Raw genomic sequence first — 17,420 nt, 5'->3', positions numbered from 1 at the left:
GGTTATCCACTGCTGCACTGTGACTGGTGCACAGTCAGTTCTACAGGAACAAAACTCAATTTAAAATTAATTATTACTAGAAGAAAATGTGTAAGGTTGGCATTTAACATAGCTATTCACAAAAAAATTTAATTAACTTTTATTTCATAAATATTTTAAGTTTGAATTTTTTTTAGGAAAAACTATTTTTTTTTTATTTTTTATTTGCATTAGAAAAAGTAATGTATCTTTGGGTTGTGGACAAAACAAGACACCTGAAGAAGTCTCTTGGACTTTGGGAAATACTGCTTGATATCTTTCACCATTTTTTGACATTTTATTGACCAAATAACTAACTGACTAATCAAGAAAATAACTGACTAAGTGACAGTGAGAGTAGTCGATAGTTGCAGCCCTAACAGTTGCCTGTTTGTCCTTCATAAATCTAATTTGGTCACATGATGCACGCTGCACATTCAAATGTCAACTGGTTGTGCATACTGTGAAAGCATTTGGTAAGCCACACTGAGACATTCAACAGAAGTGAAATATTGCATGCAACATTCAATATAATATACATAAGATGGATATCTACAGTATAATAATGCTGTAGTGTTATAACTGATTTACAGCCCTAATATTTCCTAGTGCCTTTCGTTCCTTGCAGCGGCATGAATGCAACACTCTTAGCTTCAGTGTTACTAATCCTGGCAGTGACGGTGCCATGCTCACTGTGTTTGAGCTGCACAGACCCACACACTCTGACATCCATTTACAGTTCATTACTCAACATCTTGTACTCGTCACAAGCACACGACTTTTCCTGCTGGATCCACAGAGACTGATAGATCAAAAGATAGCTGAGCTCAAACAAGCCGAAGCCAAAAAAACTCACATTTCGTTGGGCGCTCCAGTTTCCGCCTCCCTCTTTTCTTTCGTGGTGGTGTCAGGCTGTCGTCCTTGTCTTTCTCCGCGTTCTGGTCTTCCCGGCTGGGCAGGAATCCGTTCTCCGGGGACGGACTCAGACTCTGACCCTGGGAGCTGTCCTCTGCCCGGCAAGAGGAAGGGTCTCTGGGGAACCCGTTCTCCACTTCCCTCTTCTCCTGTTTGGGGAAGCAGGCATCGGATGTCCTTTCTCTGTGCCCGCCCATGTCTCCATTGTGGACCTGTGCCATGGACGGCCTACTCAGCCCAGTGTAGCTGTTGCCCACGCTGCCTTTGAGAGAGCCACAGCTCTTGACCTGCAGGCAGGGGAAGAGGAGGTTGAAATGTTAACATCCTGGCAATCTATCAGCTTCAGAGTTTGTTATTGCTGTAGCAGTATGTTACAGTTTGATGATCTGAAGGTGCACAACAGCGTCAGGCCTGTCAGCAGTTATAGCATATCACTGAATATATTGTAGCTGGCTGTGCAATAAATTAAACTTTTCAGGAAATATTACAAATCATCCAGCATGCTTGAGAAAAGGTCATCACAGCGAGTAACAATAAAACAGCTGGCACTATCAGACTGAGGATAAGCACTCTTCAGCCTCTGTTGGCTAAATGGGCTGTTTGACAGAAAATGTGAAATAAAGCATTCATCCAGTTCATATTAGATAAGCTTAATTTCATCCCCTGAGCCCACTCAGCTCTATCTGGGCAGAATCAAACACGCTCAACTTCTACACTTATTAGCCAGTAAATTATGGCATTTCCCATTCAGCTCTGTTAAACTGGAGTTGTAAACTTCAAAGCTGTGCCAGTAAATCTGTTGTACAGCTATTAACTCGCAAGTGAGGAAGGGATTACAGTCAAGTTCATCAGGTACACTGCTGCGCGTTCTGGAGTTGTGCATTCGCGATTACAGCAGCAGGGAAATATGTCAAGAATGTTGGCTGTTTGACAACAAAGAAGTTTTTCACTCCGTCCAGTTTGGAACGCCCAGTTAAACTATTTCATTCTATGCAGTGGAGTGCATTCAAAGAGAGTGGACCTATCTAAAGCTGTGGTTTGAGTTGCAGTGGAAGACATTTGCTTCTTAAAAAAGCACAGACTGTCTTGGAAGACCTTGAAAATATTTGTTTCAACTACACAAGTTTGAAGAAATGTGATAGTGTCTGTGCTCCTGCCTAAAAATAGTCATAAAAAACATACTTTCTCAGACAATCTCATTACTGGGTTACTGGGAGCAGAAAGTGGAGCATGTCTTGTGAGATCAGACTGTCAACACTGATGAGAGCAGCACTGACGCTTTCATCTCCTCCTGTAGATGTAGGTACAGCAGTTTGCATTTAAGGCAGGCGACAGCAGCGCCTCAGGAGGCATCTGTCTTTAAGCAGACAATATTTAACAAACACAAGATCCTGTGCTTGAAGTTTAAGGGTCAAATGTAATCTCATTCTTGCAGATTGAATAAGAAAAAAAGTGTAACTACCTAAATGTGACCCAGAGACATATAAAATGTCTGTGTAATGAATGCAGTGCAAATTATGCAGAACAGAAATGCAAAATAAACTTCAGTGAAAGCCGTACTGTATTGTAAAACAAAGCTACATCAAGCCAAAGTTGGTCTTTCAAGCATTCTCTGCAGGTCACAAAACTCTAAATGACTTCATCACTGTAGTAACTGAGAACAAATTAACTGTAAATGTTGAACAGTTGCACTTATTCAAACAGCGGCGCTCCAGTAAATCTGTTTGACACGATGAATGAAAACAACACATCCACAGCTCAGGCATTATTAATATTCTCACTCAATTCATAACTGGAAAAAGAGGCATGCGTGGTGTGTGAGAGAGAGAGAGTTTAGGCCAACAGACACAAACAAAAAGTAACACGTGCACAAACTCAGGCAATATGCTTACAATGACACACACACAGACATAGACAAAAACAGTACACACGACTGTCGCTGAAAGAATTACGCAACAGATTAGTGACTCAGTGAACTACATGAGGCCCCTGCCAGAGGTCAAAGGTCACAGTCAGTAAATCAGACAGCTCAGACAGGCAGACAGAGGTCAAAATAAAACACTTGCTACCTAATCCAATTTACTGCTGCTACATTGCAACCTACACTTATGTATACTACAGATGTTAAACAAGCTGTTAAAGCTGCACTAATCCATGTCTTCATATTAACAGTGGATTAAATGATAGTGTATAATGTGAAAGGCATCACTTGTATTGACAAACTATCAGATAATTATCATCCCACAGTTCTCCTCAGCGCCACAAACCACTTAAGTGTATTTCAGTGACAACCTTTTTGCTCTTATCTGTGTCATTTCCAGCAGCATCACTAAACTGTCTTTTGCAATCAAGCTCCGATAAACCCACTGTACCCTACCTGCTTAGCTCTAAACAGCAGGTAGACAAAGTTAGCGACTAGAAAAGCGAGACCAGAAAGAGCAAATTTAAATGTGCATTTCAGGGTTCAAAGTTGGCCAGAAGTCAATTTTCACCTGCCCATATACAAACTGTTTTATTTATAAGCAGTTATCACATAACAATTAAGCCTTAAGTTTCATGTCCTGAACCCCAACCCCATTTAATCGCCTTGCTCTCAAACCTTCGTCAAATTGTGCAATGCATAGTTGGAGTTTTGCCCTCACCCTCTAAAAACCAGCCAACTCTGTTTACAGGATAATCAAATGCTCGCTTACTTTTCAAGTCATAAACTTCATCTTTATTCACTGCCATATTCTCCTAAGTGCCTGATCGGTACTGCGCATGTGCAATTCTCAACTCAGAAAAGAAAGAAGCGAGATGGCTCACTCCTTAGCTACCTAGATCATCAGCTCCCTCCTTGATTGGGCAAATGAGTAGCTAGATTTATTAGCCCCAGGCAATTAGGCAAACCTTATTGTTGCGCCCTGTATTTGTAAGACTGCTTGCAGGTTGCTATAGTGTATGATGAAATATATATTCTTATCGTATGAATTTTGCTAAAAGTATTTGGTTCTACTTTAATTAAAGCTGAAATGATTTAAAAAAAATACAACAAATGCTAAAAATGACATCATATTAAAGACCCCCTTCAGTTAAAATCAAATTTATAACCTTGGTAACATGTGCCTATGGTGTTTTTTATATGACATACCATGAGTAAAATAAGCAGTCATCGCCATAGCTGAGTTTCATACATCACAAACTGAAAGAACCAATCCTGTCAACTTGTGAAACAAAGGGTATCAGGAGCAGCCTGGTGCAACTACATATCAGTAATGTGCAATCTAAGTTTCACTTTCCCTTAAACTTGTCAGAGCTGGCGATCGGCAACAAGGTTTATCTAACATAAGCTACATATTTTTAGCTATTTGGTAACGTAGTCAAGCTGAAACCTTGTGATTTCTATTATCGTTATGATTCTAATGTTGTAGAGAGCGATGAGCAGAATCTAAGATGGTCAGGTACGCTCTAGCTCCAAGCCAGTGGCTGAGTTGTGGGGAAAGATAAAGTCTAGCTTGCATATTCCTAGATCTGCGCATATTAAAAAAAGCAAAGGTGCAGAGTTACATATGAGACATTTTAAGGCATGAAGCATTTTTTTCTTGTAAAACCTAGTAGTTTAAACTGTAGTTTTAATGAACAGAGATGCCTTTTTAGAGGTTTAATCAATGCCAGGGGAGGAACAGATGCATCTAAAAACAAACTTCTTCATTCATACCACTGCCTTCAAATATATTTTATCTACATATATTTATTTATTGATCAGTAAGTTTTCAATCAATCTCCCTGATGAAACAACTTGGCCTTGATGCATGCAGCCAGTCTTAAATTAAACATTAAGTTTCACTCCAACAGGCTTTAAGGCAATGCTTTATTGATCCCATGGGAGGAAATTTGGTGTAAATATTACTTTATGAATTTAGTGCAGATTCAGTGCTTTAATATGTAACCAGCTGACCATTCATTAGCCTCCTTCAGACTGACTAAAGACACTAAATCTTAGAGTCTTTAACCATGAAAGATAAAAGCAGGTCAGTTAGCATATAAAATAAATTATAGAAAAGCCAGTGATGAGAGGTGAATGCACAAATGCTGTTGTTCGCATTTTTCAAGCACTCATTTAATGTTTTCTATGAGGACCTTAATTTGACCTTGTCCTTGATGTTCAGATACTTTATGAGAAAAGGCACAATGCTTTGACAGCTATTCACCAATTTCAATTTAAAACTCTGTCATGTCAAGAGAATCCTCAGGATTCAAACTGAAAACATGGCCTAGCATATTACGTGTGCAAATACATTTTGACTCATTCAGAGAAGAATAACAACAATGAAACACCTATGTGGCTGGAGCGTCTGGCACATGTGGTCAGTCCCCCACAGCTGTGAAAACACTCGCTAGGACGCCCTGATGTTGAGTATTAGGCTTGTCTTTATTTACTAGTGGTAGTAATACTCAGCTGCTTTAAATACACAATTACTATGTTTACATGCACAAAATATTAAGTTTTTGCCCATATTCTGAAAAGACAATATTCCTACTAATCCTTTTACATTGCTAATGAAAATAAATATTCCTGTTTACATGCTGATGCCACTCTCAGCTGTTTGACGGGTCGATGCCCTAACATGTTGTTTATTACGTCAAAATATAGAAAAATGGAACGGCTAGAGCTCTTGTGCCATTTTGCTTCCGTACATTAAAATATTTTCAAGGTTTCCTACTACCTAAGTTTCAACTGTGCGAACACATTCTCCCTCTTTAATTCCTACTAGGGATGTGTGCGATTAGTTGTCTAAACGATTAAACGTCCGCCCCATCGCTAGGCAGCAAAAGAAATATTAGTCAGTTAAACCAATTAGTGTTTTATTCATGTATAAGGATGCTTAACTGTCATGCAGTCGCTTGCCACTAGTGGGTGCTACAGAGCCATCAGAGAGCAGCCCCCCTCCCCCAATAATGCTTGAGTAGAATGGAGTTTTAAAACAGCACGGTGGGAAATTAGAGAGATGTCCTCTCACAAAACCAGCGCAGATTTGGCAGTACTTTGATCTAGAAAATGAAAACAAAGTAGCATGTAGGCTGTGTCAGAAAAAACTGGCATATAATTACTCGATTGGAGCAACATGCACGGAACGCAGCTGCTGCTGCTAGCAGTGCTAGCCACACACAGACCACCCAGAGACGCTGTGATCCCGTCTGGTCTGAAAAGATAACGCACTTCATCATGAGAATGACCTCGCAAGACATGCTTCCACTTAACTCTGTTGAAGGTAAAGGCTTCAGGAAGTTAATGGAATATGTTGAGCCTGAGTACAGCATGTTGAGAACTTTTTTGGGCTAGTCGACTAGTCTTAATTAAAATTTTTGTTTAGTCGACAGGGAAATTAGTCGCCAGGAACATCCCCCTTCAACCACCTTCTTGAAAAGGTCCGTGTTACAATATTTGCACAAAAACCTGTTGATATCCAAGATATCACAATGATATTGGTGTGGTGTGTTTCTACTTCCAACCAGGCATGTGGGCTTTTCTTTTAGGCATGCATCTATACCTCAGTCCTGCAAACTGTTTGCGAGTAGGTCTGTGTACAGTGCATCAATGACAATGCACAGAGCCAACCATGAACAGGCAAGAGGCCTGTGTGTCCCAAACTGTGGTGAAAACCCTAATTGAGATAAATATTCCCAACGCGCTGTACACATGTCCAAAAAAATGCTCCAAAAACTTGAATAATACCAGCATATCCCACAAGTCTTAACTGGAAAACGCTACATTTGGAATGAGTATGCTGTCTACATGACTTCTATCAAATTCATAATACTGTCATATTCTGAATAATAGTGGAATATTAGTGTGCATAGAAACATAGTCACTGACTCAACCTGGCATATCCCTCTGTACATACATCACCTGTAAATATCTCGTTTTTAGTTTTGTTGAATCACACTGTAAGAATTAATTACCAGGTTTATGCAAATGATAACATCTCAGGGAAAAAAACAACTCAGATACATGTTGGCCCAAGAGTCATTATTAAATCAGGGCTTTAAACTGCAAAAGACTTTCCAAACAGATTACAAATGGTGAAGTGAAACACAGTGGAGGCTGTGTGATGTTTATGCATGAGTACAAATTAGTACATGTGGTGTTTCTGAAGGCTAAAACAACACCTTAATTTTTACACAAAGGTTGTTTATGGATGTTATCTTGTGCTGACATTCAATAATTTTTTTGTTTCTCTCATACTATTTAAAGCCTCTGAATTAGCATTTATACCATCATGTGACACTTGAGACCAGGGTATGCTTCAAACAAACTAACAAACAGACTTGTTAACAGAAGTGCTATACACAAAAGCACTTGATGGTGCTGGTGAAAAGTCTGCTTTTATAAAGAGGGGGAGACACAATCATCGATCCAATCGAGTTCATTTTGTACACTTGTGGGCAGCCTCCCCTCAAAGGCATTCATGGTATTGCACTCGTTATGAGGAGGAATGAAAGAAGAGAGCTTGACAGAGCCTCCTTACTGACTCACCTCCACACACCTGGCCTATCACTGCATAAAGTGGGCATGAATGTCCAATTGTCATTTTCCAGAAGTTACAAACGCAGCCCCTGCAATCGCCTGTTTGCAATCATATACCTATTGCAACGCAAGAAATTCAGATGTAGGGCAGGAATTGACAAATCCATATACTGCACGATTTGGAAAAAGAGGAAAGTGACTACGTAAGAGGGCTGAATGAACCTGAACGCAGGAGGTATTGTTAGAAAATTTAAACTCATATTGGATGTGATCCATACAAAATAAAGAAAAGCTATTTTTTTCCCCAGTACTTCACTGTTTTGCCCGATGCCGCAGGATCATTATTACAAATTACCTCATCCTCCAGACCTCACAGCTAGCCAAATGAAAGCGTACAAGAATCTAGAGGACTATAACTTTTTTGTGTGCGGTTGGGATCATGACCTCACAACTAAAGTAGAACTGAGTGACTGCTGTCTTGTTATAACGCAGCTCAACAATTGGAGAAGCTTTTCATTTGAAGGATAGTAAGAGCCCAGTTGCGCTCAAACCACAGCTTATCAGATGGTCAAACAGCATCTGAGACATCCCCCACACAAGAAATGCCTCCCAGAAAGGGTTGTCTGAAAATGTGTGCATTTATCCCCATATTTAAAAGATTAATCGCATCTCGCCTGTTCTCCATGACCGCAGGGTTTTCACCCCACAAGTGTGAACGAGTGTGGACATTTGGAACAGCTGCCCTCTGATGTGACTGGATTTTTTTCGCCTTTTATTTGACATGAATGAAATGTGTGAACTATTTTTTTTATGGAGCATACCCCAGCCAGCATGGGACACTAAAACTCTCACTAAGACCCCCCTAAAGAAAGTTGGAAGGGGTTGGAAGTTCCTTAGAGGGCAGTGACGCACTCTTCTGATAACAACTTTGATATTATTTCACAAAAAGCACTACTGAACAAACTAAATGAATGAATAAAATATGCAACTACCTGATATCTCATTTTGACTCTGAGCTATTTTTAGCCAATATATTGGAAAAATGATCACTGTAAAACAAGTATGCATGGATTAATGGATGGATGTAGTTGTAAAGTGTCTGACATGTCAGATCAGCACTCACTGGAAACTGCTTGCACTTTCTTCCAGGCTTGCCAACTTTACAAGAGGCACTACTTTTAGCCGGCTTCTCCTCCGTCATCAGGTCCATGTCCAGTATTGTGCCTTCACCCTGTCAACAAAAAACAACACATCATGATTTGGACTTTATATCCTGTAATAATTGGAGTAACAGTGGCCTTATCTATGGCAGTGTCAGATTGAAACTTCAGGCCTGGATGCACATGAGCATCTTTCCAGGTTATTAAAGACTGTGTTCGTGCTTACAGTAAGGCAGAAAACTGCATCACACTGAAACACTTGAACATTTGGGGTGGAGGGGAACTGCAGCGGGTCCTCGAGTGTCTTTGGCTGAGTGGACAATGAGACAGATAGAAATTGAATGGCACGTTCCTTTGAACTAGGCTGAAGTGAAAGCTCCACGGACACAGCGCTGACCTTACACAGACAATCCCCTCTTGACACCGTTACAAAGACGTCGACCAGCCCCCACCTTCCCCTGCTGCAATTTCCCTTTGATTAATAAAACTGTCTACCCCCGTGAACAAAGCCCCATGTCCGCCACCATCAAGTACCCCTGGGGTTGATGGGAGAAAAGATGATCCTAATGTAGATGCTTTGAGTTTCAATATTGACTGAATAGGACCACCAGCACCAGGTCTGAATGCAAATGAGATTGCAAGGCCATTCCTGACAGCTGCGGTGGGGGAGTGGAGGGCTGGGTCCTTATTAAATTCCTTCAGTATTGAATGTGAGATTCCCTCAAAGATAAATAGGCTCTCTGCGCTGTAAGGCATCCTGCAACCAGGTCCCTCTGCTGACTTGTTGTTAAGTACTTTTATATTAATCTTAGGCACTGTGGCGTGGGATAACATGACAGAAGATTACTGTAAGATGACTTTGTCTTTGTATAATGGATGGTGTTAAATACAGCAACAAAGCTCAGTGACTGAATTAGAGAAGAAAAGTAGGGGAGACAAGGGACATTTGAGTGTAGGACACTGCATTTTAACATGATACAAAATCACTGTGCTGCAGGCTGCAGAGCACTCAGTGGTGTGTCTTAGACGTGTCTATCCATCCCTTTAAGTTTGAATTTGTTTTGCATCTTACATAAAAATTAGGGCCGTAACAGTACATGCATTTGTGTCGAACCGTTCGGTACGCGACTTTCGGTTCGGCACGACCCTGTACCGAATTATTGGGCGCAGGATATTATTTTATTTTATTTTATTTTGTTTTATTTTAATTCTGTTTTTGCGAGCCGAACCATTTAAAATATCTAGTTCCCCGACGGACATAATTGAGTGATGGACCGAGTCCGACCATAAATCTTCGCTTTCACTTTGTACAGCGCATTCTCGCATTTTGACAACATGGCAAGTGAGCCTGACGAACCTGAAAACCGTCCCGCAAACCTTAAGTCCTCCGTTCGGGAACACTTTGGTTTCAGGGTAAAATACGAAGATGGAAATAAACAAGTGGACAAGACAAAAGCAGTGTGCCGACACTGCAGAACAGCGGTCAGGTATGTACTTGGAAACACGTCTGACATGCTAACGCATCTAAAGCGACACCACCCGAGTTTGAACGTTAACCGGCACGACTAGAAAAAGCAATCTGGTGCAAACTACGATGTCGTCGTCGTTTAAAAAGAAAGAGCGTTTCCCTGACCATCGTACTAAAGAAATAACCAACGCCATTGGAGTTGAGTAAAATTGTTTAAGCTGCACTTTAGGTATAAGCATGTTTTGTTTACTGCACTTTAACAAAGTGGGAAAGCTAAGTAAGTTCCTAGTAAAACTGAATCTGAGCAGGCTTTAAAGCTGACCAGCTGCACTATACTTTTTATTTTAATGGAGTAAAACTGTTTAAGCAGAAATTTATATTTATATTTTTCATTCAAACAATGTGAAAAAGCAGGATTTTATATATATTTGTTTCATTCAACAATTGTGTAAAAAGAGTTAACTGCTGTGGTGGTATGTTTTAATAAGGTTACCAATAAGTAAAAGATATTTAATAGTTGTCTATTTTTTTCATTACTGTACTGAAAAAAAAACGAACCGTGACTTGTGTACTGAGGTACGTACCGAACCGTGATTTTTGTGTACCATTACACCCCTAATAAAAATGTATAAATACTATATTTCAGTCTAGCATCAAATCTTCAAACCCCAAATTTAGGCCACAAGGTCCATTCAGTAGCTACTCTAGAGCTTTTAATCTTATCGCACAATCTTCATCGGCAGATGGAGTTTGCCCAGATGTCATGGAATTGTACTCCTTTTAGTCAAGTTTTCTGTTCGGCTTCATTTTTCTCTTACTGTAGTGTATTTCTTTTGCTTGTGTTATGGTGATCATTATTTTTGTGCATTGTCTCGTTCTAAATTTTTTAACAAATAAACATTTTATTTAAAATAATAATTATGGTCCTTTTTTCTGAGCACTTTGGGGAGTTGTCTTGTCCATTTTTTATCTAAACCTTCTGGCAAACTCCATCTGTTCATGGAGATCATGTGATATGATCAAAAGCTACTAAAAAGGGCTTGAGATGGAATTTTTTGTTTCTGCTGTTTCCAAAGTCAAGAATGAACTTTGAACCTCATATGTTAAGCCAGCATAGATGAAAAGTCTGTAAATTTCACCAAAAATGTGTGATCTGGTGGAACCTTAAAAAAAAGTTCCACCAGGAACCCTTTAAGGGGTTTCTATCTAGAACCAAACATAAAGGGTTATACTTAAAACTTTATGTAAAAGGTTCCACTCAGCATCCCCATTACCCCTTTTCTGCCAAATTAGCTCTGGTTCTTGAACCGGTAACATTCAGGATTCTTGGAACCTTGGTGCTATCTAGTGAACCAGCCTAAGTTTCCACCAGTTTTGATCAGAACTGTTGAAAGTAAGGATGTGTCATAAACAGTGGGTGTTGCACAATGGAAATAAACAGTAGAAGCAAAATCACTGATTACACTGCTAACCTGCAAACTTTTGTTCCCTAATTAGATATTTGTTTTTAACCAAAAAACAAGCATGGACCACCTATTAATGAGACCACTGCACGATCTGTCTTTCCTCATGATTTCTCACTTGACTTCTCCATTGTTGCCTTCTCCATCCTCTTTCCAACATGTAGAATATGACACGCCCACTGATGTTGTCATGGTTCGCACTGTTTGTCAAGGAAAACCTGCTATTTTTTGGTCCCATCTGAGAACCAACTTTTCAGGTTCTGAACCAATTTGTTCTTAGTCTAAATGCTCTTAACTGTTCAAAATTAGGTTCAGGAACTAGAACGGAACCATGTTGGTAGAAAAGGGGTACATGAGAGGTTTTACAGAGAAGCCTGGTGTTATAGTTCCGCCCAGAATCCCTCTCACCCATTTTCCACTAATTTAGCTCTGGCTCTAGGTCCAGATCTATTTAAGGATTCTTGGAACCAAAAAACAAGCATGGACTAATTATGTATGAACCCACTACACACTCTATTCCTGATAATTTCTCACTTGATCTCTGCATTGTTGCCTTCTCCATCCTCTCTTTCCAATATGCATGACAAACCAATTGATTTTGGTCCTTTCTCTGAATGGTTAGGTTAGGTGCAGGAACCTACAAAGGTCAAAAAGGGGGTATCTGGGGGTTCAATCCAGAACCTTTCTTCTTTTCAAGGGTGCTACAAAGAACCCGCACAGGGGGTTCTTCCAAGAACCCTTTTATATTTCCAGGGTTTCATCTAGAACCCACCCAGGGGGGCTTCTTCTTCAGAAGCAGATGGCTCTGGGTAGAACCTCTGCCCTTCAGGAAGGGTGTTTTTGAACCTTTATTTCTAAGAGTGTAGGACAGAGGACAGAAAGTGCGTGATGTAATATGCAAGAAGTTTTGTTTTTGTCTAACTGCAACAGTATTTTGGTCTCTTGCCAGTTAATGTGGGTTTGGCAATTGTATGTGCACGACACAGTTAATAACATAACTAACCACAGAGTCACCATTTTCGGTAACAGCAGTGAAAATACAGCTTTTGACATGGCAATAATACAGCCAAAATTCCTGATTAGGTCACACAATCTGATGAGTCATAGTAAACTTTCTAACAGCAGCCAGAGACCTTTGTGACATCTCATCTCCATCTCTCTGTTTGTTTTTTTTCCTCTGTAAACTATGCAATGAAAACAAAAATGTCATAAAAACATTCTTAAAAATCTGGCCTGAAGCTCACATAGGCTGTTACAGACTTTGCTTCTTAAATAATTTAAAAGATGGAGGATGTTCATAAACACAGGCAGGGATTTCAAAGGTCAGGCCATGTTACGTCCTGAGAGTGTTTGCTGCTAAGATGGAATAAATCCATCAACCATTAGTGTCACAGGGTGATAAACTGATTTGCATAAAGAGATAGATGCAACCAGAGTAACTGATGCTGTGATTAATGGGCACGGGGTTATAATTGATAAATATTGCTGGAAAAATCGTCATAGAATATTCACCAGTGAATTTGTGGATGGAAATACAGAGGTTACCGCTGAGCCTTTAAAAGGTTATTTTAAATGTAGATATCAATGCTTCTGTGAGAGGATGTGTTTTGCAGATGGTGCCGGTTCATTGTGTGATTACTAATAGAGAGCCTGGTGCCTCGGTTTTTTCCTTACAGGGCGGCAGAATTTGCATAGATAATGGCACGTTTTGAGTGCAGTCTGGTGTGCAAGCTCATTTGGGAACCACTTACATGGATGACACAATTCAGTGGTGCCTGGCTATCTCTGCAGGAACAGCCTACATGCACCACACCGTTCATCCAATTCCCAACCCGTGAGCTCAGACACACTGAATAGAAATAACACGCCATTTTCACACACAGCTTCACCCTAATATTTTCTGAGAAAAAAAAAAAAAAAACAGAAAACCCTGAAATATGATTTGTTGTTGCCTCGAGTGAACCCTACTACATTGTCAATATCTCTGCACTATTTCCGTCTGGGTAGCCGGTTATTTAAGGCAATGTCTGTTGCCAGGCAACAAGACTAAGGGCAGTACTGTGTAATGGGAACGTAGAGGAAGAGGACAGATCCCCCCCAGTAAAAAAAAAAAAAGCTGTAGAGCCATTCCAGCTCCAGCTCAACCTACACCAGCCAACGCCCACGTCACCAACCACCATTACAACAGCGAATGTCACATAATACAGCTGCATCTCGCCACAGCCTCCTCAGTGATGCTGCCATTGCTGCCTCTGTGGAGCATCAGTGATGCTGCAGTTACGTACAGACTGTAATAATGAGTCTGTCTGCATCATGAAAGGTGACACTGCACTCCACACGCTATTGGATTCTTCAGTAAAAATCTGACTATTTCTTCAATTAACGGGAGGAATTGATGCGACTCCAGTAAGTCTTTAGACTGCAGAGATCAATAAGGCATTAGCTTGACAGATTGATTAAGTCCATTCATAAAATTGGGAGAGGTTTTAATGGGCTTTGACCTGAAGTGACTGTACAAACCACATTCCTCTTGTTTCAGGGCTCTATGAATGTAACATCAAAGTAATAACACGAACACTCATGCATGCATGCACACATGTGCTCTGTATAGATATTTTAGGAAAACACTAAAAGCCACACTGTATTGCATCATTGCTGGATGAGCCCAGGAGTGACTAATCTCCTTTTAAATCTGTTGAGTTCGAAGGATTTCAAAAAAATAGCATTTTGCAGTGACGGAGCGTCAAATCCAAAATTAATCAACAGCTTAGCTCAAGTCATTCAAACAGCCAAAACATGACTGAATGAACTCTTTGAACCCACTAGCTATAAGGTTTGAAAAATCCTGAGTCATTCAGCAACATAGCAAGCTTCAGAGGAGTCTCATAAACACCTAAAATGAGATTCTGAGGCACACTTTGATATTTCCTTACCATTCTGCTTCCAGGTGAATCAGCATAGTCTGAGCCTTTGAATGCAGTGGTGTTGGTGTTGGTGACAGTGTTGGACGGCATCGTCGAGAGTCTTAGGGGGGCTTATGGGCGATGTGTGATAATGGGGCGATGTGGATGAGGTGAAAATAAACTCAAAAGGAATACAAAAAAAAAAGAAATGCAAGATGATCCCTCTTCTCTCCGCTCTCCTGGAAGATAAGGAAAAGTGACAATCAGCTTGTTCATTAGAAACACTGTAGTTGTGCATTAGTGGTGTGATGCTTTCACTCACAGGAGAGCAGAGTTTCATGCTGCACTGACACATTTCCTCAAAACACTTTGGCTAAACCTGTATTTTCTGTCATAAAAAGGCTCTTTTTGAGCATCAGATTTCCTTTGTTGAGCACACGTCATGTATAGGAACCTCTCAGGCTTCTATAGGATACTGTATGGCTACTATTGCCTATAGGGCCTAGGCCACTTTCTTACACCACATGGATGTAGGAGTGTACACTAGTCGACATTAAATGGCTGCTAATGTGCGCCCAATAACCTGAATTACATTGCAATATATGCAAAGGATATATATCTTCTTTTTTAAATTAATATCACCATAAGTGTCTGGGTTAAAGTTACTGTAGCAGTCAGCCATGCGCACACAGCGGAGCCACAGTTGCACTCGTAGTAATGTGCACACACATAAAAGCCTGTATATCTGTATTCATATAGGATGTGTTTAATTACCTCTAAGGGTTAAATCAAGATTGCTGTCAGCCGGTTGTGATTAATTTAAAAGGTCTAATAGGCTGCTGCAAATCTTCGCTCCTGAAAAATAATTGCAGGCAACAACCAGAACGTGTTATCTTGAAAAATAATTTATTATTGGGCCACAGAGGCGTTTAATGTCACCGCATATCCACGCACATCATGCTACAAGCAGGCCACACGTTTACAGTACTGCGTTTGACTGACCTGCCTTTATCATTCAATCTGGCTTTGCATTAAAATAGCAAAGTTTTAGACGTCTTTACAGCAGGGGGAAGTCTGCAATATGACCCAGGGGATTGTGGCTGTTTTACAGGCCACGGCCACTCAAGTATAAATCCCCGTTATTTTTTTATTTCATTTTAATGAGGCCACTGTATCCAGGAGCCGCGGTCCCGGTTCCGTGCTGTAAATTCGGTCAAGTTCAAGTGTACATCGCGATGTCCAAACAGCACATCTGCAAAAAGCAAAACCCTAAATCGCTATTTCCCCCGTTTCCATCGAGCGCCTTCCGCTCTCGGGGTTTCACGTTTTTGTTCACATAAAGGTTACCCTTCCTTCCTGCGCGGTTACTAGTGCCGGGTTAAACGGATTTAAATGCGTGAATCGCCGTGTGTTCGTTACCCGATTTTCCCAAGTCCCAGGCCTGACCCTTTTTGTCTCGCTTGCTCCCGGAGCCTCCTTCCTCTTCTCTCCCCGTCCTCCACCTCCCCGGCCGGCCAGCTCTCTTCCAGATGCACCGCTCTCACTGCAGGGGCCTGCAGACTGTCTGCTGGCTGCCACTGGGTCCTAAAGACTGCCGGCTCTCCACAGCCAGCACAGGGGCATAGGAGGGGGTGAAGGTGGTCCGAGACTCATAGGTCACTATCATGGACTCCCATTATGTTGGGGAGTAGTTTTCTACATGTAATTAAACAAGCAGTTTAATTAAATTTTGCAGCTTGCTTGTAGTTTAACTACATTAATATTTGCATAGTGATTCAAGTAGGTAAGTTACTTTTGCTGCCATTTTTGTGTGGTTAGCTCTATTTTATAAAGTCTATGAGTTAGTAACTGAAACTACACATAGTTTTTAACTATGAAAGGAATTTTTTTTTTTTATCATTTTTGATTTTATGTCACCAGTGTTTCTCTACTGTAACCGAACCCCCTTTGACCACAGTTTGTCAAAAGTAGTGATTATTGCTATTCATTAACACACATTCAGAGAAGTCGTTGCATAATGTTGTAGAACTTACCTCTCTGAGTAATCCTGCTTGGTGCCATACCCCTGCCTGGACTCTAGTTTCTGGAGGGCAGGTGCTTGCCTGATGAATATTGTATACAAAACCAAAGCTGACATTTCATGGACTTTCCCACAAATCATGGGGAATTTTTACTTTTTTGGTTTATGCATGACCTGTAAGGTGAACACTTTTTGCCATTTGAGTGGCATTTTTTGTTTTATATTTTGTTATAACTTTGTCAATTTGATCTTTTTATTTTACAAAGTAGTTTGAACTACTTTTTCTGTGTAGTTTTAGTTAACCAAACTATATTTCTCCCCAGAGTAGCTTTGCTGTAGTGTAAGGTAATTGGTAGCTCACAAAGCTATAGCCCTTTTTATACTGCCTGTTCAAGGTGCTCTTGTTCCGCTATGCCATTCTTTATAAAAGGTACAGTTCCAGAAAGGGAGGACAGAGTTTTGTCACCTTTAAGCCTGTAGCAGTCTGTGTAAAAGGGACAGCTGGCAGGACTGGACCACGGATGAGACAGTTGTGACGTTTTCATGGTGTGTTATATGTGCGACTTACTGCCAGGAGATTTAAAAAGCTGATAGCAGTTAGCAGCTAACTCGAAGAAGAAAAACAACAACCTAAAATGTCAGCAAGGGACAAGAGTCCAACCTTACCTTTATTTAACATACAACAGTAGAGATACAGTGAACAGAGATAAAAACAAAGGGTGTCTCATGTAACAGAGGTCCAAATAGAACTGGGGACTTTGGGATCGCCATGTCTGCATCTTAGACCACCAAGCTGCTGAGATGCTTAAACATTTTTAGGATAAGTTTAAGCATTGGTGCCCCACTGAAGCACTTCCATGCTTAATTTGTAAACTCATATTACACCTACGAGACATTTGAGTTGCCCAATAGCCCCCCAAGTACCACTCTGGACCCTGTGATGTGATCTCAGGGTAAACATAAAC

At 40.6% G+C, this 17,420-nt stretch overlaps 1 protein-coding gene across 5 annotated transcripts in view; it reads right to left on the bottom strand.

The window, feature by feature from the left end:
• The window catches only part of LOC117266997 (DNA (cytosine-5)-methyltransferase 3A), a 54,482-nt gene extending 38,503 nt beyond the window's left edge, over nt 1-15,979 (bottom strand). For 4 of the 5 annotated variants that reach the window (XM_033642538.2, XM_033642539.2, XM_078175206.1 and 1 more), the window contains exons 1-4: nt 15,855-15,979; nt 14,466-14,674; nt 8,565-8,672; nt 875-1,220 (exon numbers count right to left, since the gene is read on the bottom strand). In XM_033642538.2, coding sequence (XP_033498429.1) covers nt 875-1,220; nt 8,565-8,672; nt 14,466-14,546 — 535 coding nt within the window. In that variant the 5' untranslated portion in view covers nt 14,547-14,674; nt 15,855-15,979. The remainder of the gene's footprint in view (nt 1-874; nt 1,221-8,564; nt 8,673-14,465; nt 14,675-15,854) is intronic. The other variant, XM_078175207.1, reaches the window with a different exon arrangement.
• Nucleotides 15,980-17,420: the final 1,441 nt, after the last annotated feature.

Source organism: Epinephelus lanceolatus, chromosome 15, assembly GCF_041903045.1.
Source record: "Epinephelus lanceolatus isolate andai-2023 chromosome 15, ASM4190304v1, whole genome shotgun sequence".
Classification (NCBI taxonomy): Eukaryota; Metazoa; Chordata; class Actinopteri; order Perciformes; family Serranidae; genus Epinephelus; species Epinephelus lanceolatus.
Note: the sequence above shows the minus strand (reverse complement) of the source record. Positions and strands in the feature narration are given on the sequence as shown.